Below are 27,838 nucleotides of genomic sequence, written 5' to 3'. Positions count from 1 at the left end.
AGAATTATTAACACAGTGTCTAAGAATGTAGGCAGTTCCAAGCAGACTGAAGGTGTAAACCTAGGGTGTTCAGATGCAATAAATTCAATATTTCCAGCTATCGAGGGAGTTCTTCAGTATTGTTATGAGCGATCCAAGTATTATTATTATTGTTATTATTATTATTATTATGGATCATCACACAGTCAGCCAGATGTTCAGACTGGATTTGGCATTTTGTCTACCTATCGAGTCCTTACCCAGGACCTGGGATAGGCAGATGTGGATGTTTGATAGTATTACAGATATCGTCGCAGGATGGAAGCAGTTCCTAGTAAGGCCGCCTTTTGCAATTGACTAATAGCGAATTTGTCAATGCCAATGGTGTTCAAATGGTGCTCCAGTTGTTTTGGGATTGCACCCAAGGAGCCTATCACTATTGGTACTACCCTTGCTTGCTTTTGCCACAGTCTTTCTATTTCTATTTGTAGGTCTTTGTATTTTGTTATCTTCTCCAGTTCTTTCTCTTCTATTCTGCTATCTCCAGGCACTGCCACGTCCACTATCCAGACTTTTTTGTCTTTCTTATCGACAATTGTTAAGTCTGGGGTGTTATGTTGCAGGTGCTTGTCTGTTTGAATTCTGAAGTCCCAGAGAAGTTTAATTTTATTATTTTCTATGACTTTCTCTATTTTATGATCCCATCAGTTTTTGCTTACAGGCAAATGATATTTTTTGCAGATCTTCCAATGCACTGTTGTTGCTTTATTATTATTATTGTTGTTGTTGTTGTTGTTGTTATTATTATTATTATTATGCAGGGTGATCATACACCAGAAAAATAACTTGGTTGACTTGACAACAAGATCATTATTAAGTTTTACTGCTTAGCAGAACTCAAGAAAAAAGAGAAAGGGGAATCTGTGGGAGAAATCCAATCACGAATGAGGCAAAATTAATATTGTAATCCAAGAGATTATCCCAATGTTCATGGAAGTGTTGATCATGGATGTCTTGAAAATTTGTCCTCTACTGGTTAAGATGTAGACAGTACAACACAATGCCTCCCATTTGTCTAATTAGATAAGAAAAAGTATCCCACAGCTTCAGCCTCTAAGCAAGAAGGATGATCAGGGAGGACTGATCACCAGCATTAAGAGGTAGGCAGAAGTTCAAATATGGCCATAAAAAAAGAAAATAGTAGGACACCCTTCTAAAACAATGCTTAGGGTATGCTTTCTTGGTCTCATTAAAGGAAATTGCAGCCATTCTGCATAGCAAAGCATTTTAAAAGTTCAAATGCACACCGGCATTACCCACAATGCTGAAGCCAGGCTTCATTTGCAAGGTGCTTAATACATGATGCCATTGGTGAACCTCTGGCTGAGGGCCAATCTTTGTGTAACCAAATATAACTTTTCTCCGGTGCTTTTTAAATTCGAAAACAAAAAGCAAGCTCAACATTTCATAGTGCAACATTCAAAACTGTCCTCTGATGCTAAATAGGTTTAATAATAATAATAATAATTGTCGATAAGAAAGACAAAAAAGTCTGGATAGTAGACGTGGCAGTGCCTGGAGACAGCAGAATAGAAGAGAAAGAACTGGAGAAGATAACAAAATACAAAGACCTACAAATAGAAATAGAAAGACTGTGGCAAAAGCAAGCAAGGGTAGTACCAATAGTCATAGGCTCCTTGGGTGCAATCCCAAAACAACTGGAGCACCACTTGAACACCATTGGCATTGACAAATTCGCTATTAGTCAATTGCAAAAGGCGGCCTTACTAGGAACTGCTTCCATCCTGCGACGATATCTGTAATACCATCAAACATCCACATCTGCCTATCCCAGGTCCTGGGTAAGGACTCGATAGGTAGACAAAATGCCAAATCCAGTCTGAACATCTGGCTGACTGTGCGATGATCCATAATAATAATAATAATAATAATAATAATAATAATAATAATAATAATAATAAAGTTGGAAGGGACCTTGGAGGTCATCTAGTCCAACCCCCTGCTCAGGCAGGAAACCCTATACCATTTCAGACAGATGGCTGTCCAGTCTCTTCTTAAAAACTTCCAGTGTTGGAGCATTCACCACTTCTGGAGGCAGGTTGTTCCACTGGTTAATTGTTCTAACTGTCAGGAAGTTTCTCCTTAGTTCTAGGTTGCTTCTCTCCTTGATTAGTTTCCATCCATTGCTTCTTGTCCTGCCTTCAGGCGCCTTGGAAAATAGCTTGACTCCCTCTTCTTTGTGGCAGCCCCTGAGATATTGGAACACTGCTATCATATCCCCCATCATCCTTCTCTTCATTAAACTTGTTGTTGTTGTTGTTAATTGCGAAGTCGTGTCCGACCCATCACGACCCCATGGACAACGTTCCTCCAAGTCTTCCTGTCCTCTACTGGAGTCCATTTAAGTTCACACCTACTGCTTCAGTGACTCCATCCAGCCATCTCATTCTCTGTCATCCCCTTCTTCTATTGCCCTCAATCTTTCCCAGCATTAGGCCCTTCTCCAGTGAGTCCTTCCTTCTGATTAGATGGCCAAAGTATTTGAGTTTCAACTTCAGGATCTGGCCTTCTAAAGAGCAGTCGGGGTTGATCTCTTCTAGGACTGACCGGTTTGAACGCCTTGCAGTCCAAGGGACTCGCAGGAGTCTTCTCCAGCACCATAGTTCAAAGGCCTCAATTCTTTTGCGCTCAGCCTTGCTTATGGTCCAACTTTCATAGCCATACATTGCAACTGGGAAAACCGTGGCCTGGACTATACGCACTTTTGTTGGCAGGGTGATGTCTCTGCTTTTTAGTATGCTGTCTAGATTTGCCATAGCTTTCCTCCCCAGGAGCAAGCGTCTTTTAATTTCTTGGCTGCAGTCCCCATCTGAGGTGATCTTGGAGCCCAGAAAAATAAACTCTGTCACTACCTCCATTTCTTCCCCATCTATTTGTCAGGAATTGAGAGGGCTGGATGCCATGATTTTGGTTTTTTTAATGTTGAGTTTCAAGCCAACTTTTGCACTCTCCTTCTTCACCCGCATCAAGAGGCTCTTTAGTTCCTCTTCACTTTCTGCCATTAGAGTGGTATTATCTGCATACCCAATTCCAGCAGCCTTTCCTTATATGCTTTGGCCTCCAGTCCCCGAATCATCTTTGTTGCTCTTCTCTGTACTCTTTCTAGAGTCTCAACATCTTTTTTACATTGTGGTGACCAAAACTGAATGCAGTATTCCAAGCATGGCCTTACCAAAGCATTGTAAAGTGGTATTTTATACGCTTTGGCTCAGCGGTTAAGATGCTGGGCTTGTCAGCTGGAAAGCTGGCAGCCTGGGTTCAAGACCAGAGCACTACATGACAGAGTGAGCGCCTGTTCTCACCTCAGCTCCTGCCAGCCTAGCAGCCTGAAAGCATATAAATGTGAGTAGATAAATAGTGAGACGGTAACGGTGCTCAGTGATGTCATGCTGGCCACATGACGACAAAAATGTCTTTGGATAGTATTGGCTCAATGGCCTTGAAACAGAGGTGAGCACTGCCCCCTCCCAAAGCTGGCAACAACTAGCCGAGTAAAATCCACAGGGACTCCTTCACTTTTTACTTCCTATTCCAGTGGTGGCGAACCTATGACACGGGTGCCAGAGATGGCACTCAAGCCCTCTCTGTGGGCACGTGCACCATCGCCTCAGCCCCACCTCCCCCCATGGCCCCCTCTTTATCAGCAGCCCCCCCCCAGAGGAGAGTTGCCCCTGAGTGCAGCCTGCATGGAGCAGTGCAGCCAAGGACATGGCAGCCAGGCAGCGGGGACAAGACTCCGCCCTCGCACCCCATCGCGCGCAGTTGATGCTGCAGGGCACAGACAGAGGGAGTAGCTGCCATTGTGCTGCTGGGCCACCTGGGAGATCAGCAGGCTGTGGAGGTGGTGGTGCGGGTGGGCAGAACAGGGGGCGAGGAGGGGCGGGGCGGTGCAAGGTGGGGACGAGCTGGTTTTTGGGCACTCAGTCTCTAAAAGGTTCACCACCACTGTCCTATTCCTAAGACCCACTGTATTGAGACAACTATAATTTACTCAACCGCTCCTGTTTCCTGTTCCTTTGTATTGTTTAATTGCCTTTTTTTTCTTGTAACATTATAAATAAACTAATTGGCCAAATAATTTTGCTCTAAATTAGAGGTGTAAAATACACAATCTAGGGCTCTGAATTGTACTGTGACTCCTCCTCCAAAATCTCTGGGAGCAGCCCCCAAGGACAATTCAGAGTTTATTGCCAAATTTCATTTATTTTATTGTGTCCAAAGGGTCAAATCATTAAATCCATGAAAAGATCTCTCACTGATGGTTTTTCATCCAGTCTGCTGAGAGATAATTATATTTAAATTGGAGTTAAATTAAATCAGGTTTTGTTCTACTCTCTCCTGTCTTGGGAATATGGCACATAATTCAAAGGCCTAATGAATGAAAACATTGGTGAAAACATTTGTATATCCCTGTCTTGAACTAAATCAGCTTGCTATCCTCATATTGTATCTCAAAACAGCCAGAGTAACCATAGTACAGATCGTCCCTCCTTAACAACCACAGTTGGGACTGGGAACTTGGTGCTCTCTAAGCTTGGCTCTTTTTTTGCAGATGTTTCATTACCCAACTAGGTAACATCATCAGTACTAGAGAACAAGCCACAGGTTTGATGGAAGGGGAGGTTCCATGGGAAATTAGCTGAAAGAATTGGAGCCAAATTGGAGCCTCGACAGCATAGAAAAAATTCAGGACCATTCAGGACAACTGGACAGCCACTTGTCTGGAATGTAGTGGAATTTTCCTCCAATGGGATTTTCCCATGTATTTTACCAGGAAACATAGATAGGGCAGGCTAGAAAAGTCGGTACACTCCTAACCATACCCAAGCACTCTGAATTCGTTGGCGATGTCCATTTTGCTCTCCGAGATCACCTAAGTCCGTGGTGGCAAATTTATGGCCCGTGTGTGGTCACGTCCACCCAATTGGCCACACCCACCCAATGGGCCACACCCATCCAATGGGCCACGCCCATCCAATGGGCCACACCCACCCGGCACCCGACGATACATAAGTGGGTTTTGGGTTGCAGTTTGGGCACTCGGTCTCTAAAAGTTTCGCCATCACTGGTATAGGATCTCCTGCTTGTGCAGGGGATTGGATTAGAACAGGGGTCCCCATCCTCCGGGCTGCAGTCCACTACCGGACCTTGAGCCTTTCAGGAGAGGAGGTGCTTCTGTGCGAGGGGCAGGCAAGTACGAGCACATGTGCCCGCGCTTGCCTGCCCCTTGCGCAGAAGCATCCCCTCTTCCCCCCGTCCACCACTGGTCTACAAAGCTGAGGAGATTGGGGAACCCTAGCCTAGAAGACTTCCAAAGTTCCTTCCAACTCTGTTATTCTGTTATTTGCCAACATGGAAGATATAATTTCAGACCACCTCAACATGTCCTATGTTGCTTTTAAGCATGGTTTAGGGCACAGGTCGGCAACCTGCATGCGGCTCTTTGAGCCTTCCCTTGTGGCTCCCAGCCTCCTCTGCCTTTGCAGAGAGATACAGAGACAGAGAGAGGCAATTGTGCTTCCCTGCCCCCTCCCTCTCTCTCTGTATGTATGTTTGTTTGTGTGTGTAAAAGAGAGTGCACTCACAGTGTTCTCCGAGGAGCTGAAAAGCTTACTGGGCAGAGCTCCTCCCTTTGCTGCGTCTCTGCAGGAAGCAGGAAGGGCAGGAGAGAGCTAGCTATACACACACACACACACACACACACACACACACCTATAATAAAGGTAAAAAAGGATATATGCAGTGTTATCTTCATTTTAGATATCAAAAGGGTTTTGTGGCTCCCGGTGTTTTGTTTTTGGTGGGAAATGGGTCCAAGTGGCTCTTTGAGTGTTTTGGGTTGCCTACCCCTGGTTTAGGGGAAGAATAAGAGGGGAAAACACGTCAAACGCACTTCTGGATGGGTGATGGGAGCATCAAATCTGAACACTGATCTGCCTGAATTCTTTCTGTGCTCTAACTGGTTGTTCAGAATATGCATGCCATCTTCGTTCTTTGATCTCCTGCAATTTAAACCTTGTTTGCTTTCTATTCCCTGACATCTTATGTCACTTAAATAAAATCTTGTGGGTGCTTGAAAGAATCACAGAAGCTTTCTTTAGCTTCCCACTCCCCCTTTCCAGTCTTGTATATTTTCTCAACGGCAAGGACGCTGTATATTTCTCAAGATGCTCAGCTTCAGGGAAAATATTATATATTGTGAAGACGGTCACCCCATTTTCTTTGTTCACAGTTGTTGGTGAAAAGAGGAAAAATCAGAATAGCAGTCTGGGAAAAAAAATCTAATAGTTTTTAAAGAACCCGCAAGGTTAGAAAAATAGAGGAAATAAAAAGAAATTACCAGAAAGACTGATTCATGTGATTTACCTCTGAAATTAACTGTAGGATGAAGTAACAAAGTGATAGATGAATGATGCATCACACAGTTACTACACCAATAGTCATTCCCTGGTTACAATGGTATAGAAATAGGCTATATAAACGCGAGATTTATTTTAAAAATAAACACTATGGAGGTTTAAACATAAAATGTTTATGTATGAAGGTTTATCACACTTTCCCCATAGCAATAGAAATCTGTAACATCTAACATTGTTAAAAAAAAGATGTTGAGACGCTAGAAAGAATACAGAGAAGAGCAACAAAGATGATCAGGGGACTGGAGGCAAAAACATATAAGGAACGGTTGCTGGAATTGGGTATGTCTAGTTTAATGAAGAGAAGGACCAGGGGTGACATGATAGCAGTCTTCCAATATCTAACAGGGTGTCACAAAGAAGAGGGGGTCAAACTATTCTCCAAAGCACCTGAAGGCAGGACAAGAAGCAACGGATGGAAACAAACTAAAGAGAGAAGCAACCTGGAACTAAGGAGAAACTTCCTGACAGTTAGAACAATTAACCAGTGGAACAACCTGCCTCCGGAAGTGGTGAATGCTCCAACATTGGAAGTTTTTAAGAAGAGACTGGACAGCCATTTGTCTGAAATGGTATAGGGTTTCCTGCCTGAGCAGAGGGTTGGACTAGATGACCTCCAAGGTCCTTCTAATTTTATTTTTATTTTTAGTATACTGTAAGTATTAGTATTGTGTGACAAAGCATAGGCTAAACAAGCAAAGCGACAACAATTCCATTTCTGACAATGTGTGTTAGTGAGGGTGAAGGTTCATTCTCCGAGCTTGTGGGTTGGTTTCCAAATGTTTCTTCGCTGGGCTGGGTAACGAAATGTTCAGAAACCAACCCCCAAGCTTGGAGAACAAACCACCTTCATTCCACGCCTGAGCTACGAATCTTTGCCACCCTCGCAAACTGCATGTTACTTTAAATTTAGCTAGGCTGCCGACAATATCGGCTTCCCCATTGACTTTGTTTGTCAGAGGGTCGCAAAAGATGATCACATAACGTGGGGACATTGCAACCGTCATAAATAGGAGTCAATTGCCAAGCATCTGAATTTTGATGACATGACTGTAGGGGATGTCGCCATGGTCGTAAATGTGGAAAATGGTCATAATTCACTTTTTTTTCAGTGCTGTTGTAACTTTGAACAGTCACTAAATGAACTGTTGTAAGCCGAGAACTACCCGCATATCTCTGAATAGAGGGCCATGAGCCTCATCGCTTGCTTTGTTATGGATTTGGAGGCTGAATACTTGGCAAGATTGACGTCTAGCCCAAAATTACAGATCTGCTTTCTCAGCTATAGGAAGGAGACATCAAGGAACATTGTTTAAAGTGTCCAAGCAAACATAGGACCCAAACATTCAATAATCCAGGCTCACTACAATCTTTACTTATTTAGCAGTCTGCACTGGAGAAAATCTCTGCAAAAAATAGCAGGGGGGGATTCCTAAAGATGAAATGATGCATTCATATTTATACATTCCAGGAAACGAGGAGAAAGGGATGCATTCATACATATAAATAGGAATTAGATGACGTAAGCATAGATATTTGTGGTGGCGCAGTAGTTAGAATGCAGTACTGCAGACTAATTCTGCTGACTGCCAACTGCCAGCAGTTCGGCAATAGCAATAGCACTTAAATTTATATACCACTTCACAGTGCTTTACAGCCTTCTCTAAGTGGTTTACAGAGTCAGCATATGGCCCCCAACAATCTGGGGCCTCATTTTACCAACCTCGGAAGGATGGAAGGCTGAGTCAATCTTGGGCCGGTCAGGATCGAACTGCTGGCAGTCAGCAGAATTAGCTTGCAATACTGCACTTTTAACCATGCACCATAACAGCTCTGAGTCTCACTAGCTCAAGGTTGACTCAGCCTTCCATCCTTCCGAGGTCAGTAAAAAGAGGGCCCAGATTGGTGGGGGCACTATGCTGAGTCTGTAAACCACTTACAGAGGGCTGTAAAGCATTGTGAAGCAGTGTATGAGTGTGAGTACTATTGCTATTCATAATTAGCAAATGTCTCCGACCTTCTGTTGGTACTGTCAAGCACCCGGAAATCAGGAAATCCAGGCAGTTTAAATGAATATAAAGGTATGTTGCAAGCTTAAGCTTTCTATAAGAATCTGAACTATTAATGGTCAAAGCAAAGGCAATAGATAAGCGTCAAAGGAATTCATAGTGGGCTGGACTTAGATCTGTTGTGGGCATGAAGGGACTCAAGACTGATGATGCATTTGACCCCCCCCCCTTGGGCTCAGCCTGGTTATCTCCTACAATTACTGTCTTCAAATAGACAGACAGACAGACAGATGATAGGTAGACAGACAGACAGACAGACAGATAGATAGATGTCTCAATAAAAAGAAACAAAGCGAGCACTTCAAGTTTGCTCCAATTAGCCCAGATTCCTTCTATGTTTCTATTCCTCCACTCCTCCAAGAATTTATTTTCTTCACAAAAGACTGGGCCAATGTTATTGCGGTAGATGGGAGATGGTTTTAGCCAAAATAAAAAGGATGACCAGAGAGAGACCAAAGGAAAATATTGAGGCCAATATCACACATTGGAGAAGCATTTGGTCCTCTGTGCATCCTTTGGCTACATCAAAATTCACAGATGTAGAATCTCTTTTTGTGCAAGAGATAGCACACTTCCCCTCTCTTTTGTTTGGGAAATTCAATACATTAACATTTTCACACATATAAGAAAAGTTCCTTTCAGTGGCAAAAGGAGAATTTCAGTCTCACACACACACAAAAATCCATTTCATAAAAAACTAAAAGTCCTCCTGATTCCAGTCAATAGCCAATTAGTCCAACTTTTTGTGTCAGGAGCTAGCATATGGCCATCAAGATTAGTAGCCATTGACATCCCAACAATTCGGTCTAAATTCATCCAGTCCCCCTTTAGCAACACCAAACAGCACTGAATTCCAATTTAATTCTGTTTTTCACAAAGGAGGACTTCATCAGATGGATTACACATAATGAAGGTGATGATGGTGCTGGTGAAGAGGATGAAAGTTATTGCAAAAACTGCTCTCACTGGTACTTTGGAAATGCTGTCTTATTTCAAGGGGACGGGGAAATGTCCATTTAGTATGCAGAGCAATTAGGAGCTGTAAATTATACTTGCAAAGTGTGAGGCTGGAAAAATGAAAATGGTTTTAATGTGTTTTAGCGATGTGTTTGAAGAAAATAGGGGGGATTGGAAAGCTCTCTTCCACTACCACTTTTAATCAAATCCTTTCAACCCTTAGACATATCCCATAATGAGCCATTAGTTTCAACGGGAGATTCCAAGTTCTAACACGGTAAGACAGGGAGAAAAACTGGATCCGTTTTCTATTTGTGGCCTATCTGCAAACCATCCGCATATCCATATTCAGCAGTTTCCTTACCTAGATATTGCAAAAAATGTTCTCTTAAACATCTAGTGCATACAGTGATTTTCCCCATGATTTTTAGTACTCTCTATGATCATGCAAATTAACTCTATGGTGAGAGAGCCTATGCTAACATTAGACAGGGGAACATGTTGAAGGTGCTACGCTGAGTTTATGAATGTGTGTCTGCATTTCATGTGCATATCTGGATTCTGTCTATACCAAATAAGCCCTGGTTTTGGCTGATACATGGGTATGCAAGGAGTTTTGTTCATGTGAGTAATCTCTTTGAATGTGAGACTGCTTTTTGGATGCCAAAGTCATTTGCGTCGTCACTGCTTAAGATCTGGAGATAGTCTCTGCCATCTGTATTTGTAATATTTGTCTAATCCAGCCTTTTAGATTCCATAAATAGGCTTGGTTCTCTGTGCAATGTCATTGATCAAGAGAGAAAAATTTGGCTTAACAGATAATAATAATAATAATAATAATAATAATAATAATAATAATAGTAACAACAACAACAAAGTTGGAAGGGACCTTGGAGGTCTTCTAGTCCATCCCCCTGCTCAGGCAGGAAACCCTATACCATTTCAGACAAATGGTTGTACATTCTCTTCTTAAACACTTCCACTGTTGGAGCATTCACTGCTTCTGGAGGCAGGTTGTTCCACTGGTTAATTGTTCTAACTGTCAGGAAGTTTCTCCTTAGTTCTAGGTTGCTTCTCTTCTTGATTAATTTCCATCCGTTGCTTCTTGTCCTGCTTTCAGGTGCTTTGGAGAATAGCTTGACTCCCTCTTCTTTGGGGCAGCCCCTGAGATATTGGAACACTGCTATCATGTCTCTCCTCATCCTTCTCTTCGTTAAACTAGACATACCCAATTCCAGCAACCGTTCTTCACATGTTTTAGCCTCCAGTCCCCTAATGCTTGTATAAACCTGGGTTGTCCCAGGAGTAGCTACCTTAATATCAGACCATCAAGCAGTAAACAATACCCCAATCCAGGAACCACCAAAAACATTGCCACCAGCATAGTAGGGCAAGCCACTTGTATATAAACAGAGAGCAAGTCCCATTCCCTTCTAGCACTGATGACGTTACCTAGTTGGGTAACTAAACGTCTGCAAGAAAACAAATCAGAGAGCCCCAAGGAGCCCACAATAACCACCTTATCAGGTGCTCTCATTCGGTACATGGGCATGTAGAATTTAACACCGAACCCCTAAACTTTATGAGACTAAAATTTTAATATCTGGAATGTTTTTTTCTGATGTCATGTTTGGATTCTCCATATCACTGTAATACCGGTAGCTCTTGTTACACTCAAACCATCCTTATGTCATGGAGAAGAGAGACTGGTCAAACTTTAATTTGGTCCCACTGTCTTTATTTGTCATAATGACAATAGCATTTTGTCACTATTTTTCTATATATCATCATGGAAATAATTTTATTTTCAGTGATGAGTTTTATGCTACTTTCTAGTAAGAGTTTACCTTTTTGTGTTTAGAAAGCTCATTGATTGACACCTCCCTTGCTTCAAGTTTATCTTTCAGGTGCTCTTTAAAACATCATACCTCCAGCAATTCTGAAATTAAATATTAATACAACAATTGACGTACACCTGGTTAAGAAATGTGATTGTGGAAACACCATCAGGGTCTGAACTTGGGTAATTGGCTTCAGTCTTGATGTTAGTCAATATCTTTACATTCCAGAATGCAGTCCTACAGACAGACATTTGAATAAGTTGGGGCACAAGTTATATAGGGAGAGAAAGGTCAACAGTCTACAGTACCCCTCTATCTGGGAATTAATCCGATTGAAATAAATGAGACATTACTGAGTAGACCAGACATTTCTGAATAAATGCAGGACTTCTTAAAAAGAACTAACAAGTTGTTCCCCCTTGGTGGGGCCATGGAGTGTAAAAATGGTTCAAATGCTGATTCCAATCAGTTAAAGATATCTACTCGGGAAGAATAATGGAACACAATCAGTAAGGTCAACAGCTTAGATATGATTGAGAACTGTATAACAGTCAGTGAAAAACCGAAGGCATATTTTTCATTGCTGTTTTCTTTGGCACTTTCTATTTCCTATTTCCTCTTTGCAAAAGACATATTTACTCAGTTCATATGATTACACTTATAAGACAAAATAGTAGATCTATACTCTCTGCTCCAGATTTGCCATTGCATAAGATTTTTTTTCCCAAAAATCTTGCTTTTAAAATAATAATAGAAAAAAGCAAAAGGAATGAAACACAAAAATGCATGCATTATTTAAAAACATACATAGCAAGTGTTTAAAATAGTTGAAAAAGATATAACAGAAAAAATAAGGCTTAGAGTATACCATGTTGTTAGAAGAATAAACAGTTGTAGTTCTATATATAATTAACTATTTAGATATGTGTGCATGTGTGTGTATAACATTTATTTGACTACCATGCTTTTTTTTAACTTACTGTACTTTGTATAACTGAGTCCCATATTTCATTATATTTATCCATACAAGTCTACATCTATAGGCAATCTGCTCACAATATATACTATAGGCACTATATATAATCAGGTCTCCAATCTATTGAGTGAAAGGGGCCATATATTTATCTTTCCAATGCTGCAATATTAGTCATTTAGCTATAATAAGGGCACAGAAAATCCATTTACGTTGTCCAGTTGTCAAATTTTGTGCATTAGATTTGTAATTCAATCTCTGAAAATGTATGCTTTGTTGCAGAGCGACATGTATATAGTCCACCTTTTTCTTCCAAAACTTAGTGACAAGTGTTTCTTAACATTGGTGACTTTAAAATGGGTGAACTTCACCTCCCAGAATTTCCCAGCCAGCTTTGCTTTGAATTGAAGTCCACCCATTTTAAAGTCACCAAGACTGAGAAACACAGACCTAGGACATTGTAAAAACATACATACTCCACAATATAATGGAGTCCAATAAATTCTAAATATTATTTCTTGTTGTATAAGTCATAGGCCAGGAGTCTCCAACCTTGGTAACTTTTAAAACTTGTGGAGGTGGTGCAGCAGTTAGAGTGCAGTACTGCAGGCCACTTTAGCTGACTGTTCAGCAGGTCAGCGGTTCAAATCTCACCGGCTCAAGGTTGACTCAGCCTTCCATCCTTCCGAGGTAGGTAAAATGAGGACCCAGATTGTTGGGGGCAATGTAAAATATATATACATTGCTTACTGGTGTACACCGCTTAGAGAGTGCTTGCACTTAAATCGGTATATAAGTCTCATAAATAAATAAATAAACTCCCAGGATTCCTCAGCAAGCCATGTTGAAGTCCATAAGTCTTAAAATGGCCAAGGTTGGACATCCCCACCCTACGTATTCAAAGCAATAGCTAAGGATTTTTTAAAGCAACTTTCCAGAAGCCCATAAAAAAAGCATTTTTGGTTCTTTTTTTTTAAAAAATTGTTGTAATATTTAATCCTGATGGGAGTCTTTTCCAGGCAAGGATAAATAAAAATGGGGGGGGAGGTTGGTTCCCAAGTTCCAGATCAATTTTTTTTTCTTTCTCACAAAGCTTTGGCATGAGCTCAACAATATTGAACAGGGAGGAAAAGAAAATTTCTAAGAGAATAAAACTTGCCATGTCCTAAAGCTAAATGGGGACAGAATATCCTCAGGAACAGAGAAATTTTGGACTGGGTATGGAGAAGGGAGAAAAAAAAACTGGGTGGGAGGCATATAAAATGAAATAATTGAAGCAAGATGGAAGAAAAAGCATAGAAAATATAAAGCAAAAGCGGACAACCAGTTTCGCTTTATACGTTTGATGGCATTTCTGCTCCCATTAGCTGGAGTCAGAATAGCCAATCCATGGAATTATGAATATTTTGCAACAGAAAACATCTGAGGGGGGAAAAACATAGAATCATAGACCTCAGAAGTCTTCTAGTCCAATCCCAGATGGGAGAGGCAGAGAGCTTATGCCATCCTGGTTAAATGGTTGCCCAGTCTGTTTTTGAAAGCTTCCAGTGATGGATAAATGTCTGTGGAGATTCTCAGTCATCCAGATCATAGTTGTTTCAAAGGTACTTTTTTATTCCAAAGGCAACCAGACGGAGCACTCACAACTTCAGGAGGAAAGTTACCGGTATTCCACTGATTAATTGTTCTCACTTTCAGAATTTTTTTTCCTTAATTCTAATTTAGGTTTCTCATTAACAAGCTTCCTCCCAATTACTTCTTGTCTGGTACTTTGGAGAATAAGTCAACCTCTTTCTTCTCTCTGTCAGGCCCTTAAGTACTCAGGCCTCTTTCCCGCCTAATCCTTCTCTTCAGTAGTCTGGCTCTCTCCATCGTTCATTATACAATTTAGCCTCCAGGCCTTTATCCTCTTTTTTTATGATAAATTTTATTGGTTTTCTAATATCACAATTACATAATCGAAAAGCAACATGGCGACTGAGTTACAACAATCCAATTACATACAAATATGATTAGTACAAATCTCAACCTAGTACAGTAAATATTTCCTGTTTTCCTCTTAATATGCACTGTCTCATATTTGAATTAACACAATTTTTATTCTAATAATCACATAGAAGCAACTTTCTTACATTTTATCAATAGTTTTTAGTTTATATATGTCTTATTTATACTAACACTCAATCTTTTAGACAATCAACAACCTAATGACTTTTTCCCAATTTTGATTTACCATTAACATTAAGATTTAATATTGTTAAATATTGTTCATTTCCAAATTATAAATGACCCCAATTCCCTTTATCACAATTCCTCATGAAATCTGATGTTCAGGATACACGTCTTATCCTCTTTGTTGGTCTTCTCTGCACACTTCTTGAGTCTCAGCATTTAGTCAACTCCTACTATAAATGCACTTGCATTTTCACTTGCTTTCTCCCAAGCCAGCATTCACACACCAATTTGCCCTCTTGCCTGTTGGCGCCCATCCGTGCATTCATTTTGGTCAAGAAGGAATTGCTGAGCCTCACTGATTATTACACAAGTTACTTGTCCACATTTGAATTAAGTAATTATTCTCAGCCGTAAGAGCTTGAAGCATGCATGCTGAAATGGAAATATGTATCTGAGTGCACATTCAAGAGGGCTACTTGAGAATTTAATCTCTGAAATCTCTCATTTAACTCATTTGCCGAAGCGAAGGCACAAGTGTATTTAAAAATATTTCCATTATTTGTTACTTAACACCCTTCAAGCCCTCAAACACATGCACGCACACGTACACACACACAAAACCGTAATATTTAATGTTACTTAATGTTCACCTCAATGAGTAATAAGGCGCAGCTTCATTAAAATATTTCTATCATATTCCACACTTAACATGTGTAAATACTTTATTGAATGTTCTAATTTAAAAGGTCTGAATGTGTTTGCACTTTCTGTTTTCCACTCAGTTCAAAATGTTGATGCGTGCAATTATGCTCTTCTAATGTTAAAAAGCATTAAGATATCTGCAGTTGACTCCATGTTATAGTATAGTACAGGTAGTCCTCAACTTACGACCACAATTAAGCCTAAAATTTCTGTTATTAAGTGAGTCATTTGTTAAGTGAATTTTGCCACATTCTAGACCTTTCTTGCCACAGTAGCTAAATTAACTGCAGTTGTTAAGTTAGTGACACGGTTGTTAAGTGAATCTGGCTTCCCCATTCACTTTGCTTGTCAGTAGGTCACAAAAGAGGTTCACGTGGCCCCAGGACCGTCATAAATATGAGTCAATTGCTAACAGCTGAATTTTAATCACATGACCACAGACATACTGCAATGGTTGTAAGTGTAAAAAACAGTCATAAGTAACTTTTTCCAGTACCATTGTGACTTCAAATGGTCACTAAACAAAATGGTTATATGTTAAGGATTACCTGTATAGACATGCCTTTCTATCATTAATGATTATAATACATTTTTTTTCTACAACATAAGAAATACAACTCTGAACATTCATGACAATTATCAATTCAGCACAGCTTAGTGTTTTCCAGATATGTTGGAGTTAAGTTGCTTATCCCTACAATATTCATCCAACGGCTTCCTGGTGGTGGGTAACAGCAGATTATTTATTTCTGCCTTGTATCTTTCCATTCAGACCCTCTTTCCCAAATAGCTCTGCCTGAACTAAGAACTCCTTTAAATTGCCCATCTGAGAATTAACTTCAGTTTGTCAAATAGTAATAGCTCCTGGTTGACACAGTTACATCTTAACCTGCATATTTATTTCCTCACCTCTGCTGGAAGCAGAAATGGCGTTCTCTGTGCAGATCTTCTTGTAGGATTGTTTTCTGTAGAAAATATATGCAACAGGATGAGAAAAGTGCTGCCTGGTTTAAGAAACTATAACAAGAAGGGGGAAATTAGTTTATTTTGAACATGCCTCCATTTTGTTTAGGTGTTATTTCTGGTTGAGGGATAGCAAGTGGCCATCAGGGCTTCCATGGAGTAGCTGTGTATCTTACGTGGCATCACTTTCTAATCTCCTAGAATACTTTTTTTCTAAGACGCAGAAAGTCCCCTTCCTAATCCCAAGGCCATAGTTGATTGTTTGTTTGTTTATATTTCATACTTCTTAATCCTAATGATAAAGCTGTGTCTGAAACACATTTGTCTGGAATGGTATAGGGTTTCCTGCCTGAGCAGGGGGTTGGACTAGAACAGACATGTCAAACTCGCGACATCATGTGACGTCGTGCAGCGTATTGAGACGGTTTTGCCATTGCCGGCAATGGGGTGGGCGCGGCTTCCGGATGATGCATCCAGCCTGTGGGTCCACAGTTTGACACCCCTGGACTAGAAGACCTCAAAGGTCCCTTCCAATTTTATTATTGTTATTGTTATTGTATCACTTATTTTGGTCATGTCATGTGGATAAAGCAATTATGTTTGAAAAAGTTAGCAATAAAAAGAAACCAGGCTATCAAAGAATAGGCTTGGAGACGAATAAATCTGACATCAGCCAGAGCATAGAAAAACTCAAAAGAAATAGTGCAGGAGCAGAAGATATGAAGAGACCTGACTCAGGGAATCACCAAATGTTGAATGTGACTGAATGGATAACATCATCATCAACATGATCTCTTAATCGCCCGTCTCCCTCAGAGAGAAAATCTGAGTGATGTACAGTTTAATCAATAAAATTAAACATTAAAATCAGAACAATTTAGGATTTAAAAATTTTAATTATAAAACAACATTATAAAAAATTCAAAAGATGAAGAATTCTAAGATGAGGGATGAACATTTGTTAGTAGAGGTGAGGTGAGGGGTTCTCATAAAGGCTCCCATGTTTATGCTGTTCTTCTGTGCATTGCAGATGTGGCATGTTCCTTAAAAATCTTTATTGAAACCTTGCTGGAAAACATGGTTCTACGGGAATATCTAAATAGTTTGAATAAATTCAATACGTTCTTAATTATGTTAGAGCTTGTGACAGTTCATGGGTCTGTTCTAGTGATACAGATATAATTCATTCTGACAGCATGATTGATGTAAACATCCTTCTCTTCTTGACCAGAATTTTGAATTGGAGGCCATATTGACTAAGAATTTTAGATTTGTTTCAGTCTTTACAAACTTGAGGAGAACACATTTGGGGAAACTTTATATAAACTGTGTAGTGTATGAACTGAAACTTTTATATAATATAATCAATGTCTGTCATAAAGAAAGCATTGCAATCCTCTAATGACACTGAAGGAAGAAGACATTTAAAATGGACTATAGAGTTTGCATAGTGACTCTGTGAAAATAATTGCTATGCGGTGTAATAATGACCCCGTAAGCTTGGATTATTTTAAACATTGGAAAAACCAAGGAGATCAATCAGAAAAGGTAGGCACAGCTATACTCCTCTATGCATTAATGATTCACCTGTGGAGATAGTTACCAGCAACAAATTCCGGGGTGTGCAGTTAACAAGTAGGCTGGCTTGGTCCCTCAACTGTGAGACACTGGTGAAGCGGGCACAGCAGTGCCTGCATTTTCTGTGTCACATGAGAAAAGCACATCTTCCTTCCCCTGTCCTTACCACTTTCTACAGAGGGACGATCGAGAGCATCCTGTCATATAGCATCACAGTATGGTTTAGAAGCATCCCTGCTTCGGACCGGAAAGCGGTGCAGTGAGTGGTGAGGATGGCTGAAAAGATTACTGGCAGTTCCATCCCTTCCATCCAGGACATGGCACATAAGCGTTGCTTGAGCAGGGTCTGCAAGATTGTCTCAGACGCTACACACCCTCTCCACAACCTGTTTTCCTTGTTACCTTCTGGGAGGAGGGGGCTTCATGGTATCCGAAACAGAACATCCAAATTCAGTCAGTTTTGCTCCATACACTATTAACCTTGTGAACTCTAAAGCTTCCTCCTTCTGTTATGTATTCAAGATGGACAGTGATTAATATTTATATTATACTTATAAGTAAAGGTGTAGGTCTATACATATGTTGTATATAGTATATTTAAATGTGTGCTAAGTATGTCTACACTTTGAGAGGAAGCAACTAAATTTCATTTTTAATGTGTGCCATTGTGCCCACAGTAAAAAATGACAATAAAGGTTATCTATCTATCTATCTATTTATCTATCTATCTATCTATCTATCTATCTATCTATCTATCTACCGACTTACCGACCTTTCTGTCTGTCTGTCTGTCTGTCTATTTTAAATGGGCATTGGGTAATCAAAGGCTATCTCTTGCACCAAAAGAGATTCTACAATCTGTGAACTTTGATGTAGCCGAAGGATGCACAGAGGACCAAATGCTTCTGCAATGTGTGAGGCCAATATCTTCCTTGTCTCTCTCTGGTCGTCCTCTTCATTTTGGCTAAAACTATCTCCCATCTACTGCAATAACATTGGTCCCGTCTTTTGTGAAGGAAACAAATTATTGGAGGAGTGGAGGAATAGAAACATAGAAGGAATCTGGGCTAATTGGAGCAAACTTTAAGTGCTCGCTTTGTTTCTTTTTATTGAGACATCTATCTATCTATCTATCTATCTATCTATCTATCTATCTATCTATCTATCTAATGTCTGTCTGTCTGTCTATTTTAAATGGGGATTGGATAATCAAAGGCAAGCAAGGGATATTAAGTTGAAATTAAAGGTTACTCTGGGACTGTAGAGATGACCTTAAGAGGGGCAGTTACTAAAACACAAAAAAGAGGGGGTCAACCTATTTTCCAAAGCACCAGAAGGCAATACAAGAAGCAATGGATGGAAACTAATCAAGAAGTGAAGCTACCTAGAACTAAGTAGAAATTTCCTGAGAGTGAAAACAATTACCCAATGGAACAGTTTGCCTTCAGAAGATGTGGATGCTCCATCACTGGAGGCTTTTAAGAAGAAACTAGACAACCATTTGTCTGAAATAGTATAGGGTCTCCTGCTTGAGCAGTTGGTTGGACTAGAAGACCTCCAAGGTCCCTTCCAACTCTGTTATTGTGCTATGTAAGCCCAGGACAGGAAGAGAACATTAGAAAGAAACTTTCACTCTGCAACTGATATATTTAAATGCCCAGCATATGTTACATGTCTCATGGAACTTAAGATGCGGATACTATCCTAAAACTATCCAAAGGTGGGCATTTTCTTCAGAAATAGGCATCTATCAAAATTGGTATAGAATTACTGAGAGATGAAGCTGTTAATCCTTTCCCCCATCTTGACAATGTAATGGTCTCTTGGACAATGACTGTGAATGATCCATGGGATGGATGGCAAATAAATGTAATGATAAATAAAAAAATTGTCACTGCAAGCATTTTTCTCCCTTCGGCTTGCATTCCATTCTGATTCATTTTTTTCTTTAATGTTTAATTCAGATTCGTTCAGATAAAGACAGTGAGATCCATATAAGATACAGCATCACAGGGGTGGGAGCTGACCAGCCACCTATGGAAGTCTTCAACATTGACCCTGTGTCAGGGAGAATGTACGTGACCCGTCCAATGGACAGAGAAGAAAGAGCATCCTACCATGTAAGTTTGTACTTCTCTTCTTATGTCTATTTTTCCCATCCTTCCTTCCCTTTTTCCCTCCCTTCCTTCTCTGGAAATTTCAAACACATCTCAGTCGTAAGTAAACATTGAATGCAAAGTTCTTAAGGTCTAGAAATTCTCTAATAAGAAATTCTGTATAGATATACAGATATGCCCACACTTCCATGTTGAATGAATAACCCTGAAGATAACTGTAATACATAGACAAAATTGTGTACATGTGTTTATGTATGTATGCTAGTACATTTATTTCAGATCAGTTCAATTCAGATCAGCCCAGATGATCAAAGGGAGGAAGAATTTGAATCTGAACACTTTCAAGTCCATGAAAGCAAACATATATCTGTGTTGATAGTCAGAGATAGAGCCTCTGAATCCAATTAAATGGGGGAAATAGACTTCCTGAACTTAACCAAACTACAACAAGCGGCAATAAAAGCAGAACAGGAAAAGGGTCAAAGATAAATGTATCATAAGTGCCAAAGATGAACATACCATAAATGCCAAAGATAACTATATCAAAAGTTCCAGTATCTGAGGGTCTGCCACAAGACAGAGGGGGCCAGGTTGTTCACCAAAGCACCAAGGGGAAAGTCAAGAAACAATGGGTTGGAAACTGATCAAAGAGAGAAGCAACCTTGAATTAAGGAGAAACTTCCTGACAGTGAGGACAATCAACCAGTGCCACAGCTTACCCCCAGAAATCATGGGCGTTCCATCAGTGGAGATTTTTAAGAAGAGACTAGACATTCACCTGTCTGATACGGTATAGGTTCTCTTGCTTGAGCAGGGAGCTGGACTAGAAGACCTCCAAGGTCCCTTCCAGCTCTATTCTATTCTAAAAGTGTCAAAGATGAACATATCATACCTCACTCAATAGCTAGAACCAACCACCATCTTTCTTATCTATATCATTCTCCCATTTCCTTGGCTTCCAGAATCTCAGATTTCTCTTTAGTTTGTCTTCCTGATTTCTGAATTGGCTTCTGGTTATACCTGGATTGTTCATAAGAACTTCTGGCTTTAACATTTGGCTATTTGTAGATTATGTGCAGGTTTTGCTTGTTGACTGCAAACTTGGGTAGACATTTGGCTCTAGTCTGAATAACTCATTGTGCTTCATACTGTCTCTCCAGGATTTCAGATCAGAGTCATTCTGTGAATCTGGAGGTGATTGATTTTTGGACTTCCTGCATGCAGAGGAAATGTGTTCTTTCATTAAAGGCCCAACCTTTCCCCAAGATTTTGTAAACCAATTGTTTCTCATACATTGGTGGAAAACTTTGCCTTCTTGGTATAAACTGAATTTTCCCTTGTGCACAGGAGGTCTATAAAGCCTTTAGTCTTCTGCATTGACTTTGGGTGCATAACTGTGGGACCTTTAAGCCATCTGGATCTTCAAATATGTTATAAATTGCCCATAAAGTATTATGGGTCATTTCAACTGACTTTATCTTCTTAAAGAGTTCTACAACAGGCATTATTTTCAGCAAGGTGTACTTGGTAAGGTACGCTTTAACTATGTTGACACCAACTGTGGACAAATGTGGAGAGGTCAGGAAAGTATATTAACTCCTTAGCTGCATGGTGGAAGGAATTTCTTTAAGGCTATAGGGGCATCTGTGGAAAAATTATTTCATATTGCTTGAACAAAAGCAATTATTTTCTCCAGTGACCTCGGCGAAATCTGAAGCAAAAGGATATCCTTTAAAAAAAAAGAGGAAAGTTAGAGATACAGGTTTTGTGCTGCTTCAGAATTGCCAATTATGTCTCACTGATGGAAGACCATTATAACTTGGACGCTTATTTAGGTAGAACATCTCAGAAGGATGCCTTTGATGGAGTCATTAGGATTCTAGCATGATAAACTCTCAGTCAAGAAGAGGTAACTTTGCTGGTCATAATGATGGCTTTCTCTGACCTTGGGACTATTTAGTAATAAATGTTCATTATTAACTATTCTGGTTAAGACAATGGCTTTTGAGAGATGCTTAGAAATGGCTATTCAATTCTTTTTATGACCCATGTAGGGGAAGAAAAAGGACAGGCTGTCTTTCTAAGTCCAAGAAGAACTTCCTTTCATCACTGATAGCAGATGTCAGTATTCTTCGCAGAATAATCTAGCACACAAACATACACAAAATAGCAATAGCACTTAAACTTATATACTGCTTTACAGTGCTTTACAGCACTGTCTAAACAGTTTACAGTGTCAGCGTATTGTCCTCAACAATCTGGGTCCTCAGTGCAGCAAAACACCCATATATTTTGTAATGTATTCCCTGTACAGGTAGTCTTTGACTTATAACCATTCATTTAGTGACCGATTACAGTTACAATGGCACTGAAAAAAGTGAATTATGATTATTTTTCACGTGACCATAGCAGCAGCTCCATGGTCACCTGATCAAAATTTGAATGCTTGGTAACCTGCAGGTATTTATGATGGTTGGCAGGGTCTCTGGATCAAAAGGTGATCACTTTTTGCAACCTTCTGACAAGCAAGGTCAAAGGGGAAGCCAGATTTACTTCACAAACTGTGTTACTAAGGTAACAATTGCAGCGATTCGAGGGAGATCATAAAATGGGGCAAAATTCACTTAACAATTGTCTTGCATAGCTACAGAAATTTTGGGCTTAATTTGGGTGATATGTCAAGAACTACCTGTACAAACATACCTCTTAAGGATCCCCCATTGCTTAACTTGGCAACAAACCCAAACCTCCTGTCTAGAATATATATTAAATGACCTTCCACTGTAATTCCCTTTCCATACATCTGGAACTAGAGACCCACAAATTTTTGAAGACAAATGGTTCCACTGATTAATTATTCTCACTATCAGGAAATTTCTCCTTAGTTCCAGGTTGCTTCTCTCGTTGATTAGTTTACATCCATTGCTTTTTGTCCTATCTTCAGGGGCTTTGGAGAATAGGTTGACCTTCAGCTTCTTTGTGGCAGCCCCTTAGATAGTGGGACACTGCTATCATGTCACCCCTCGTCCTTCTTTTCATTAAACTAGACGTGCCCAATTCCTGCAACCGTTCTTCGTATGTTTTAGCCTCCAGTCCCCTGATCATCTTTGTTGCCCTTCTCTGCACTCTTTCTAGAGTCTCAACATCTTTTTTATATTATGGCGACTGATATAACTGGATGCAGTATTCCAAGCGTGGTCTTACCAAGACATTATAAAGTGGTATTAACACCTCACGTGATGTATTTCATTGTACAATTTTTCTTAATTCTGTAATTATTATTTTTAATTATTATCTGGTCAGAAATTCTGAAAAGATTTACCCCCATTCTTCATAGGTAAAATAGGAAAGATACTAAAGACTGATGAGTATAGGTGAGGGATACAATACATAAAATAAAATCTCCCTGTTTTTTCTTTTCTTTTCTTCTTTACACATGTTATAGTTTTTTGTTGTTGTTAACTCTATGGTCTATATAGTTTTACTTTCTTTCTTTGAATTAGTTTGACACAATAAAACTAAAAAAACAATTAAGTACAAGCAGGGCTTTTTTTTGTCATAGAACGCCCAGGATGGAGTTCCAGCACCTTTTTTGGAAGGAAACTTGTAGGATAGGCAAGGCGGGTTGTATGACGTGTGTGAGTTCTGGCACCTTTATATATATATATATATATATATATATATATATATATATATATATATATATATATATATATATATATATATATATATATATATATATATATATAGAAAAAAAGCACTGAGTACAATACATACTGTAATGTTCTCTCTGAACCTTTGGCCCTTTGGGTTTACCTTGTTCCTACTCAAGCAAGCAGGAATATCTTGGGATTTGCAATGCTGTATTCATTTCCCAACAGTATTTTGATCTTCTCATCTATAATTGTGACTGTGGTGCTGGAAGCACACAATCCTAGGAAATATGGTAGACATGGAGAAAATGTGTTTAATTTATTTAAACTGAAACATTTTTAATGCAAAGTATTTGTATTGGTACATAAATCAGTACACAAGTATTATTTGATATTCACATGCTTCCAAATTTAGAAAGAGGTTTTTTTTTCCTGAACAAAATATGCTTATCAAAAATAAGTAACCTGCATATGACTGAAATAGGAGTGAAAAGGTGATATTCAAATGACAAACGTGGGCAATTGCATAGATACACATTTTCTAAAGGAAATTGCCAACTCATAAAATGATAGGATCAATTATTCTTCAGACTTAAAAACTAAAAAAACAAAAACAAACTGATCATCAAGTTAACCATCTGCATGGCTAATAGTTGCTTTTCTCCTATCAATTTGCAAACCAATTAAAATCAGAATTAGTGCCCATGTTAATCAGTCTTCTCTTTAGCAATATTCTCTGTTTATCAGCATGTACTTTCCTGTTAGCTTAATTGCATGACTGTGTGATCATAATCATTACATTGAAATTTCTTTAAAAAATTATACATGTGCATTATCTTGTTTCTTAATTAATACTGACTTCTTTTTCTTTGTGTTCCTCTTCTTTTGGTTCTAAGGCAAACTAAATAATTTTTGGATTAATTTGTTAGATATGAGATATTTATTCAGAATAGAATAAAGTAAAAATACTGGGTTTTTTTTTTTTACATTTATGACAATGGGTGAGTGACCTACTCATTATTTCTTCCAATTCCAGTGCCACCTCTATATATGAAGTCCAGACCTGTCACCTTTTTTATAGTTTGAAGGTAGAAAGAATTTCTGTAGCTCTAATTCTCATCTCATACAGTTTATCACATTGAAACTCAACAGATCAGGAGATAAGTCTGATCCTGAGCTAAACCATTTCAGATTGCAGATGTGTGTTGTATGACTAAATACTCCTCAAAGCAATTTTACTAAATCCACCCATATAGAAAATAAAAACTCATGGAAATTGGTTTCAGTTCAATTTGTTTTGTTTTATTGCTGGGTGGAAGGGATTGGAGGCTGTTTGAAAGAATTAAAATATGTGATCTCCTCATCTGAGAGTTATACTCATATTATCACAAAGTTGGAAGAGCCCAGTGGGGCCAATATTTGATTATATTAATTAAGTCTGTCTCCCAGGAATATCTGGCAATCTCAACTCCAGTGACACTAAGCAGTCCACTAAAGCAGACTTTTTTATTTATCTATTTTTATTTCTTTTTAATTAATAGCAAAAAGAAAAAAAGAGCAAAACACAAAAATAATAGTGATAGTGATAATGTCTAAAGGTTGAATTGTGGCAACTGGACCAAACTTTGTTAATTTGAGATGTTTCGTTGCTTAAGAAAATTCAGTCAGAGCAAAAATATTTTAATCCAGTTGCTTGGATGAGCAAGGAAACATCTCAGATTAATGAAGGTTGATCCAGTGCCATGATTTAGCCCTTAGACACCTTTGGCCAGGGTGGTTGAGTCTTCTGACATACAGTGATATATATTTATAATAATAGTAATAGTGGTACTATTACTATTAAGAAAAGAACACATAACAGGTGCTATAATAAAAAAGAGTAAAAAATATGAGAAAAATACGATATGTAATTATTATAATAGCAGTTACACTTCTACATATACTAGTCTAATGCAAATATTATTCAAAACATATATAATTCTATACATTTATACAATTATCGGTCTCCATTACGTCTGTCTAGAAAATGCTGTCAAAAACAGTATTTTGGTGGAGATATAAGGATAAAGCTTCTTTAAACTACCTGTTTTTACAATGTCCTATATTTACCGAGTTTTGAGAGAAAGTAGTGGATTATATAAATAACGATCGTATGACAAATTTTGAGAGGATAATTTTCTTCTGAACTACATACCCAGTATGTGGAATTTAACAACTAGACAACTTAAATGGATTTTCCACACCCTTACTATGGCCAAAAGATTGGTATTCTAAGCATTGGAAAAATAAATGTATGTCTCCTTTTACTCAATGGATTGAAGATCTGATTGCATTTATCACCTATATTGGCTTGCCTATAAACCTAAACTTTGAATGGATAAGTATAATGAATTATGGCACTTATTTATATAGAATACAGTAGGTTGAAAAACAGACACTAGAGCAGACACACAGAAGTGAGCTAGCTAAAGACATATATTCAACAAAGTTAAAATCTATATACAGGTAGACCTTGACTTATAACCATTCCTTTAGTGACCATTCAAAGTTGCAATGGCACTGAAAAAAGTTACTTTTGACTGTTTTTCACATTTGCAGCATCCCCCATGGCCATGTGATCAAAATTTGGGCACTTGGCGACTGGCATGTATTTATGACGGTGGCACTGTTCCAGAATCACATGACCACATGACCTTCCCAACCGGCTTCCAACAAGCAAAATCAGTGGGGGAATCTGGATTCTCTTAACGACTCACATGGTTCACTAAACAACTGCAATTGTGGCAAAAAAATGTGGTAGAATAGGGCAAAACTCACTTAAAAACTGCCTTATTGAGCAATGGAAAGTTTGGGTTCATTTGTGGTTGTTAGTCAAGGACTGACCTGTATTGGTTTATGTTCCATGGTTGTTTTTGGATTTTCCCCCTTCATTTACACAATTGTTTCTTATAGTCCTGACCTTGAGTTTAAGAGGTCCCCATCCAGTCCTGCTGTAATGGGTCTTGCCTATAAACAACAGTTCCTGCCTGGGCAACTTTGTCCCATTTGCCTCCATTATTATGCTACATAGCTATTTGATAAGGGAAAAAGAAATCGTTTTCTCTAATTATTTAGCCTAAGAAGTAACTCAGAACAGCATGAGTTGTGAACAAATTGCCATTAGTGTCTTTTGTATTTATACCAGACCAAGCTTCTCTAACTGATGCAGTTCTTATCAGCAAATGTACTAATTATTTCTGTTGATCCCTTTTCTCCTATGGACCTCCACTATTCAAAACACCAAAGCCAAGTCCCAAAATACAGACTCATTAATTGACCACTTTTACAGTCCATTGATGAAATGCGATCCCCCATGCACAAACACTTTAGCAGGCACTCTAAACTTCTAAATAGTGAAGCTGAAGTTCAAATGTGCAAGGATTTCCTTTTTAATCTTCTTTGCCTTCTTGAGTTCAGAAAAAGTATTGTAGTTTATGGATTTTAATTAATCTCATAGACAAGCTCATGGAATCTGGACTTAATTAACTCCCAAGGCCATCAACTTGTAATTAAGAACAGCTTTACAGAGTCAGACCGATGGTCGATCTAGAAGATACTCGGCTTCCACTAATAACTTTCTGCATTTGTTTCAAAAGAAACCCTTCTTATCACAAGACAATAACTACAGTAGAGAGAGAGAGAGAGAGAGAGAGAGAGAGAGAGAGAGATTCACCAAACATTCAAGAGTCTTATTGGCCGGGGGTCCCCAACCCCCATCCGTGGACCTGTACCAGACCGCGGCATGCCAGCAACCAGTCTGCACAAACAAGCAAAGCCCCTTTTGTGGGATGCAGACAGCACACAAAACCATGCCCCCTCCGGTCCATGGAAAAACCTTTCTCCATAGAACCGGTCCCAGGTACCCAAAAGGTTGAGGACCTCTGTTATAAGCAACACATTTCTAAGTCACCAAGGGTGAGTTAGGACAAGCAACAATATTATCCTGTTGGTGCTTGATTCAACTTTTTAGCCCAGACTGAAAAGTGATTTGGGACTTCCTTGATGGGAATCAGTTGTAAATGTCCTTGCTATGTGTTGTATCTAACATCTTCAGAGGTACACCTGGTATCTAACATCTTAGGTACATCTTGCCTTGTTGATAGTGGTCAACATGAGAATTTGTGTGTAAGAAATAAATACTCTGTGCATTTTGCAGTGAACTGAAGACAGATTAAAAAAAGAATGATCAAGAATGTTTTTAAAAAATCTATGCAATGAAATTGCTGCTTTTGCACTTCAAGTAATTGCCTTCCACCATTAATAGAAACAATACATTCCAGCTTTTTAAAAAACAC

At 39.0% G+C, this 27,838-nt stretch overlaps 1 protein-coding gene across 1 annotated transcript in view; it reads left to right on the top strand.

Moving 5' to 3' along the window:
• Positions 1 to 27,838, top strand: part of CDH4 (cadherin 4) — a 929,395-nt gene that overhangs the window by 740,245 nt on the left and 161,312 nt on the right. Inside the window, exon 5 of the mRNA XM_039346507.1 lies at positions 19,699 to 19,854. Within this exon, the coding sequence (XP_039202441.1) occupies positions 19,699 to 19,854 (156 nt within the window). The remainder of the gene's footprint in view (positions 1 to 19,698; positions 19,855 to 27,838) is intronic.

This window comes from Crotalus tigris, unplaced genomic scaffold, assembly GCF_016545835.1.
Source record: "Crotalus tigris isolate CLP2741 ecotype Arizona unplaced genomic scaffold, ASM1654583v1 scf7180000017999.2816498, whole genome shotgun sequence".
NCBI lineage: Eukaryota > Metazoa > Chordata > Lepidosauria > Squamata > Viperidae > Crotalus > Crotalus tigris.
Note: the sequence above shows the minus strand (reverse complement) of the source record. Positions and strands in the feature narration are given on the sequence as shown.